General features: G+C 42.1%; 1 protein-coding gene across 1 annotated transcript in view; it reads left to right on the plus strand.

The window, feature by feature from the left end:
- The window catches only part of LOC140210716 (uncharacterized), a 37,310-nt gene extending 30,482 nt beyond the window's left edge, over positions 1-6,828 (plus strand). Inside the window, exon 4 of the mRNA XM_072279936.1 lies at positions 5,535-6,828. Coding sequence (XP_072136037.1) covers positions 5,535-6,515 — 981 coding nt within the window. The 3' untranslated portion in view covers positions 6,516-6,828. The remainder of the gene's footprint in view (positions 1-5,534) is intronic.
- Positions 6,829-8,628: the final 1,800 nt, after the last annotated feature.

Below are 8,628 nucleotides of genomic sequence, written 5' to 3' on the forward strand. Positions count from 1 at the left end.
GGAGGGAGGGTGAGCAGCCAGATGTCGTGGTCCATGTAGGGACCAATGACGTGGATAGGAAGGAGGAGGAGGTCCTGCAAAGAGTTTAGGGAGTTAGGTGCAAAGTTGAAGGACAGCACCTCCAGGGTTGCAATCTCAGGGTTGCTCCCCGTGCCACGTGCTAGTGAGGCTAGAAACAGGAAGATAATGCAGCTAAATATGTGGCTAAGGAGATGGTGCAGGAGGGAAGGCTTCATGTTTCTGGACAATTGGGCTTTGTTTCAGGGAAGGTGGGACCTGTTCCGACGGGATGGTCTGCACCTGAACTGGAGGGGAGCTAACATCCTTGTGGGTAGGTTTGCTAGTTCTGCTCCAGGGGGTTTAAACTAGATTTGCAGGGGGAGGGGAACCAGAGTGTTAGAGCAGATAGTGAGGTGGTGAGGGATAAAGGTCATGCGAGGACTGCATGTATAGACAGAAATCAAAGGTTTGTTCGTGATAGAAATGTTCTCAGGTGCATCTATTTCAATGCAAGGAGTATTGTAGGTAAGGCAGATGAGCTTTGGGCATGGATTGGCACGTGGGATTAAGTCATTATTGCTATTAGTGAGACTTGGTTGCAGAAGGGGCAGTACTGGCAGCTTAATGTTCCGGAGTTCCGTTGTTTCAGACATGACAGAGGGGAGGGATGAAAGGGGGAGGAGTGGTATTACTAGTCAGGGAAAATATCACAGCTGTACATAGGCAGGACAGCCCGGAGGGCTTGTCTACAGAGGCCATATGGGTGGAGCTGAGGAATGGGAAAGGTGTGACCACACTAATAGAGTTGTATTATAGACCGCCCAATAGTCAGAGAGAATTAGAGGAGCAAATCTGTAGAGAGATAGCAGACCGATAGTAGAGTAAGAAACAGTAAGTTGTAATAGTAGGGGATTTTAACTTTCCACATACTGACTGGGACTCCCACACTGTGAAAGGGCTAGATGGCTTGGAGTTTGTCAAATGTGTTCAGGAAAGTTTTTAAAATCAATATATAGAGGTACGAACGAGAGAGGATGCAATATTTGATCTCCTATTAGGGAACCAGACAGGTCAAGTGACAGAAGTATGTGTAGGCAAACATTTTGGGTCCATAATGTCATTAGTTTCAAGTTAATTATGGATAAGGATAGGTCTGGTCCCCGAGTTGAGGTTCTAAATTGGAGAAGGGCCAATTTTGTGGAAATGAGAAAGGGTCGAGGAAGAGTGGATTGGGATAAGTTGTTTTCTGGCAAGGATGTGTTCATTCAGTGGAAGGCCTTCAAAGGGGAAATTTTGAGAGTGCAGAGTTTACATGTTCCTGCCAGGATTAAAGGCAAAGTCAACAGGCTTAGGGAACCTTGGTTTTCAAGGGATATTAGTGATCTGGTTCAGAAAAATGGAGAAGTGTATAGTAGGTAGAGGCAACAAGGAACGAATGAGATACGTGAAGAGTATAGAAAATGTAAGAAAATACTAAAGGAGGAAATCAGGAAGGCAAAAAGAAGACATGAGGTTGCTTTGGCAGATAACGTGAAGGTAAACCCAAAGGGTTTCTACAGGTATATTATGAGTAAAAGGATAGTAGGGGACAAAATTGGTCCCCTAGAAGATCAGAGTGGTCGTCTATGTGTGGGGCCTCAGGAGATGGGGGAGATCTTAAGCAGTTTTTTTGCATCAGTATTTACTCAGGAAACTGGCATAGCATATATGGAAGGAAGGGAAACAAGCAATAGTGTCATGGAACATATAGAGATTAAAGAGGAGAAGGTGCTTTCTGCCTTACAGCGAATAAACGTAGCTAATTCCCCTGGGCCTGGCATGATATTTCTTTGGACCTTGAGAGAGACTACTGTTGAAATTGCAGGGGCTCTGGCAGAAATATTTAAAATGTTCTTAGCCACGGGTGCAGTGCTGGAGGATTGGAGGGTAGCTCATGTTTTTTCATTGTTTAAAAAAGGCTCCAAAAGTAAACCAGGTAATTACAGGCCAGTGAGCCTGACATCAGTAGTAGGTAAATTATTGGAAGGTGTTCTGAGAGATTGGATATACAAGTATTTGGACAGCCAAGGGCTGATTAAGGATAATCAGCATGGCTTTGTGCTTGGTAGATTGTGTTTAACGAATCTTGTAGAGTGATTCGAGGAGGTTACCAAGAAAGTAGATGAAGGAAAGGTTGTGGATGTTGCCTACATGGACTTTAGTAAGGCCTTTGACGAGGTCCCACATGGGAGGTTATTTCAGAAAGTTCAGACACTAGGTATCCATGGAGAGGTTGTAAACTGGATTTGAAATTGGCTGTGTGGGAGAAGACAGAGAGTAGTCGTGGATGATTGCTTCTCAGACTGGAGGCCTGTAACTAGTGGTGTGCCTCAGGGATCTGTGCTGGGACCATTGTTGTTTGTTGTCTATATCAGTGATCTAGATAATGTGGTATATTGGATCAGCAAGTTTGCTGACGTCACTAAGATTGGAGGTGTTATGGACAGCGAGGAAGGCTTTCAAAGCTTGTGGGGGGATCTGGACCAACTGGAAAAATGGGCCAGAAAATGGCAGATGGATTCTGCATTAAAGTGTGAGGTGTTGCATTTTGGGAGGACAAATCAAGGTAGGATATACACAGTAAATGGTAGGGCACTGAGGAATGTGGAGGAACAAAGGGATCTGGGAGTTCAGTTACATAATTCCCTTAAAGTGGCGTCACAGGTAGACAGGGTTGTAAAGAAGGCTTTTGGCATCCTAACATTCATAAATCAAAGTATTGAGTATAGGAGTTGGGATGTTATGGTGAGGTTGTATAAGGCATTGGTGAGGCTAAATTTGGAGTATTGTGTGCAGTTCTGGTCACCCAGGATATCAGTAAGATTGAAAGAGTGCAGAGAAGATTTACTAGGTTGTTACCGGGTCTTCAGGAGTTGAGTTACAGGGAAAGATTGAACAGGTTAGGACTTTATTCCTTGGAGTGTAGAAGAATGAGGGGAGATTTGATAGAGGTTTACAAAATTATGAGGGGTATAGACAGAGTAAATGCGAGTAGGCTCTTTCCACTTAGATTCGGAGAGATAAATATGAGAGGAGGACATGGCTGTAGGGTGAAAGGGGAAAGGTTTAGGGGGAGCATTAGGTGGAACTTCTTCACTCAGAGAGTGGTGGGAGTGTGGAATGAGCTGCCATCTGACGTGGTAAATGTGGGCTCACTCTTAAGTTTAAAGAATAAATTGGATAGATACATGGATGGGAGAGGTCTGAAGGGTTATGGACTGAGTGCAGGTCAATGGGACTAGCAGAATAAAGTTTCAGCACAGACTAGAAGGGCCGAATAACCTGTTTTTGTGCTGTGGTGTTCTATGGTTCTCTTATGAACAGAGCCACAGCACCGCCTATGCCTTCCTGTCTGCCCATTTTGATACAAAGTATATCCTTTGATGTTAAGCTCCCAACTATGGCCTTCTTTCAGCTATGACTCAGTGATGCCCACAACATCATACCGACCAATCTCTAATAGCGCTGTGAGTTTGTCCACCTTATTCTGAATGCTACATGCATTTAAATACAGCACCTTCAATCCTTGTGCCCCACTCTGCAGCTCCTGCCAAAAGACCCCAAACCAGAGTACTGTCGTTCAGAACACTCTTCCCCACAGCTCTCACATCAAACAATCCTGATTAGTTGACACACATTCCTAAGTTGGACAACATGGCTCCTTAAACAAAGAAGTACTCAAATGGCAAAATAGTACGACCATGGACTACAAGGGAAGTGAAAGCTAAGGAGAGGGCATGCAACAAAGCAAAAAGTAGTGGGAAGATAAGGATTGGGATGCTTTTAAAAACCTATAGAAAGCAACTAAAAGAATCATTAGGAGGGAAAAGACGAAAGATGACAGCAAGCTAGCAAACAATATCAAGGTGGATAGAGAGAATGGAATGGATATAGGGCCTCTAGAAAATAAGACCGGGGGAATAATAATGGGGGACAAGCAGATGGTAGGTGAACTAAATGAGTATTTTCCATTAGTCCTCACTGTGGAAGACACTAGCAAAGTGCCAGGTGTTGAAGGGTATAGAGATTGTGAAGGCATTAGTACTGATCTTTCAAGAATCATTGGACTCGGGCATGGTTCCAGAGGACTGGAAAATTGCAAATGTCACTCCAAGAAAGGAGAGAGGCTTTAGAAAGGAAATGATAGACCAGTAAGCCTGACCTCAGTGGTTGGGAAGATGTTGGAGTCATTTGTTGAGGTTATGGAGTACTTGGTGACACAGGACTAGATAGGACAAAGTCAGCATGGTTTCCTCGAGGGAAAATTTTGTCTGACAAACCTGTTGGAATTCTTTGAGGAGATTACAAGTAGGATAGATAAAAGGGATGCAATGGATGTTGTATACTTGGATTTTCAGAAGGCCTTTAACAAGGTGCCACACATGAGGCTGCTTACCAAGTTAAGAGCCCATGGTATTACAGGAAAGTTACTGGCATGGTTAGAGTATTGGCTGATTGGTAGGAGGCAGCTAGTGGGAATAAAAGGATCCTTTTCTGGTTGGCTGACAGTGACTAGTGGTGTTCCGCAGGGGTCACTGTGTACTTCTTTTTATGCTATATATCAGTGATTTAGATGATGGAATAGATGGCATCATCGCCAAGTTTGCAGATGATACGAAGATAGTTGGAGGGGCAGGTAGTGTTTAGGAAACAAGAAGGCTGCAGAAGGACTTGGACAGATTTGGGGAATGGGCAAGAAAGTGGTAAATGAACTACAATTTTGGAAAATGCATGGTCATGCACTTTGGTAGAAGAAATAAATATGCAGACCATTACTAACTCGGTGTTGAAAGTAGAAGGTTAAAAAAAAAGTGGATACATGGCAGCCACTGCAAGCAAGCTAAAGTGGTACCAGACAAATGGGGAGAAAATTCAAAAATCTGAGATGCAAAGGGACTTGGGAGTCCTTGGGCAGAACTCGCTAAAGGTTAACTTGCAGGTTGAGTTGGTGGTGAGGAAGGCAAATGCAATGTTAGCATTCATTTCAGGAGATCTGAAATATAAGAGCAAGGATGTGATGCTGAGGCTTTATAAGGCACTGGTGAGGCCGCACCTTGAGTATTGGGAACAGTTTTGGGCTCCTTATCTAAGAAAAGATGCGCTGGCATTGGAGGTGGTTCAGAACATGTTCAGAAGGAAGATTTCACCTTTTACCCTTAACCAATGACCTCTAGTTCTAGCTCACTCAACCTCAGTGGAAAACACCTGCTTGCATTAACCCTATCTATGTCTGTGATGTTAAAATGGAAAGATTAGGATTCCATGGCTGAGCAGAAATAAGACTTAGCTTACTTTGAAATAAAGCACATTGGAGCAATAGTTAAATTCATCCTGACACGAATGAAAATGGAGATGTTTCAACTGAAGTATTGGATCTGAGCTTCTTGATTACTCATGCAACATAGCAAAGAAATGACTATATTGTAGTTCATTAGGCTGCAATAACTAACAGTTGTGAGAAACAGCTAACATAATTTAAAGGTTTCATTTTCCAGGTGCATGGCTGGAGAACAAATAACCTCCGTTCGTCCATTCCTACTTTGAAAACAACAAAGAGACCAAGGAAAGAGGAGAGAAATGGCAACCACTGTGTTGTCTGCACAGAGATGGTGCCCATCTTAGAAAGGAAGATGGGCCAGGATATTGAACATTCCAAAAGATCCAGTAGCACAACGGCATATAATTTCATAGGGGAAAATTCCAAATCAGCTCCAAAGAGGACAACTCCAGCTTTTTCACAAACCAGGGTACCTGCATACAGCTCTACAATTTCACAGGCACAAGTAAATGAGGCAAGCAAAAAAGTTTATATACAAGATGAGACAGAGACTGAAATTGATCAGCACAAAGAAAAAGAGGGTGAAGTTATCCTCAGCACCAATCAACAAGGGCCATTAAAAAAACATTCCCCGCTATTCCCTCCTGTAAAAATGGCCAATGGCAGTGAAAAGTTTGCATCGGGAATCAAACCAGTGGCAACATTTAGTTTGGGTACACTAAATGGAAATGAAAACCAGAAAATTGAGAGTGAAACATTGGAGAAGAGTCACAACAGTGCCAACTGCTGCCTTAGGACCCACTGTTACAATATGGCCATGTTACAGATCAGTGAGTTAGAAAAGACCGCAATTTCTGCTCCAGTGGGAAGAACAAGAATAATGAATCATTCGTGCTGGCAATATTCTTTAATGCAAGATAAGCTGGCCGTCAGTTGTGCCCCAGCCTCCAAACTAATGGAATGTCACAGCATAAGATTACAGCCTTCAAGGATTATGAAGCATCACACAAAGAACATAAAGCAAGATAGCACTGGGAAATCAGCTTTCAGTCACATTGACTCAACTCATAAAGTTGCGAGTAGAATAGGGCAAAAAGACACATGCCACGATATTCTCCCTATGCTCTCACAGCCAGACCCATCACCACTTTCAGGACCTGGAATAGCAATCTCCATATTGCCACAGAGACTTCTATAGTGTTAAGTTCACTTCTCTATGTCCTTCTACCTCAACTCCATGGTTGTCACAACCCATTGTAGTACCCCTTATTTTCCCTGAGCCTGAGTATAGAACATTAATCAACCCCAATGCATGATGTAGACTTTATGGTCAGTTGTGGTGCCACAATAAATCCTATGGCTCTGGCAAGGTGAAATTATCAACCCAATAATATTGACAGAATATGATTTGAGTGATGTTTTACTGGGGAGCAGCAAGGAAAATCTTTCTCCTCTCACAGCAATATAAATGTTCCTGTAAGCCATTCTGTAAAGACAAATCCAGTTATTTTCAGTCGTAAATGATGTTTTACAATAATTGTAATGCTTAATTCATATCAATTTTAAAAATCTTAACTCATGATAATACAATCTTAAAATCTTAACTCTTGATAATACAAATGGTTGTGTCACAATTTTATTTCAGCTTAATTAGTATAGAGAAAATCTTTAAACATTCACAATTTTAGACCCTGTGACCCTGATACAATTTCTTCTCATCTTTCTTTAGACTCAATTTCCTCTTCCACAGACACTCTGTTCTCCAAAACAAACCACTCTTCTGTCTCGAGAGAGCCGGAAGAATGCATGGGGTGCTGGTTCCCAAAGTAACAAATGCAAGGCAGATTCTCCAGATGATATTGGACTAAAAGGGTTAAATTAGGAGGACTGCAAGGACTAAAGGCCGAGCTAACTGGGGCGATTAAAAGGATTGATGGGGTTGAGAGAGAAATTGTGTTGTCCTGGGAAATGTTAGTAGTCTTTTCACAAATGCTAACTCAGAAACATTTCTTCATAGTCTTAAACTCACCCGAAAAGTTGCTCGTGCTACAACAATTGAGAATTACAGAGATTCATGCAAGAACTAAAGGAATTTAATGCTTCAAAAAGGCAGCAGAATTAAGATATGAGTCAGCTATAACCTAATTAACAGTGGAATAAGCTGCTGCTTTTATGTTCCCATCTGAGCTGCAGCAGAGAGACTGCAGGTGAAGAGTAGCATGGGAAGGAATGTCTGGATGATGGTAAATGAGAACCCAAAAAATGTAAAGCAATCGTGACTCAGGGGCCTTGATTGGCATCAATAATGGCTTGAATTTTGTGGTCAATAATGAATGCATGATGCACAGTAAATTAAAAATAAAAAAAATGTTGGAAAACAGACAAAGATGGAAAATTCTAGAAATATTTAGCAAGTCTAATCAGAATATATGGAAAGAGAACCAATAACAGATGCTACCTGATTTGCTGACTGTTTCAAGCATTTTCTGTTTTTATTCCATGGTGCACATAGTGCTTGCTTGTTGACCAAAAATAAGAAAAAAAAACAATAATGATCGCATCATCTATGTGATGGACTTCCATTTACCCAATTTTCAAATTGATATTTGGTATTGGAAAGCCATTCTTTCCGCAATGGCTCGGCAGTAAAATCTCTTCACAGAATTCACACGGGGGTGGGGGGGGGGGAATTAGCCAGGAAGAATATAATAGAATTTTTCTTTTTAAAGACAGAGTTTGAAATAAACATAAGGACATAAGAAAAAGGAGCAGGAATAGGCCATCTGCCCTGTCAAGCCTGCTCTTCCATTCAATGGACTCATCTCCACCTACCTACCTTTTCCCCATTATCCTTAATTTCCCTACTATTCAAAAGTCTATCCAACCTTGTTTTAAGTATATTTACTGAGGTAGCTTCCGCTGTTTCATTGGGCAGAGAATTCCACAGACTCACCACTCTCTGGGAAAAGCAGTTCTTCCTCATCTCCGTCCTAAATCTACTCCCCCGAATCTTGAGGCTATGTCCCTTAGTTCACATTTCACCTATCAGTAGAAACACTTTCCTGCCTCTATCTTATCTATTCCTTAATCATGTTATATGTTTCTGTAAGATCTCCTCTCATTCTTCTGAATTCCAGCAAGTACAGTTCCAGGCAACTCAACCTCTTCTCATAGTCTAACCCCCTCATCTCTGGAATCAACCTGGTGAACCTCCTTTGCACTGCCTCCAAAGCCAGTATATCCTCCCTCAAGTAAGGAGACCAGAACTGCACGCAGTACTCCAGATGCGGCCTCACCAGTACCCTATACAG

Source organism: Mobula birostris, chromosome 15 (assembly GCF_030028105.1).
Source record: "Mobula birostris isolate sMobBir1 chromosome 15, sMobBir1.hap1, whole genome shotgun sequence".
Taxonomy (NCBI): Eukaryota; Metazoa; Chordata; class Chondrichthyes; order Myliobatiformes; family Myliobatidae; genus Mobula; species Mobula birostris.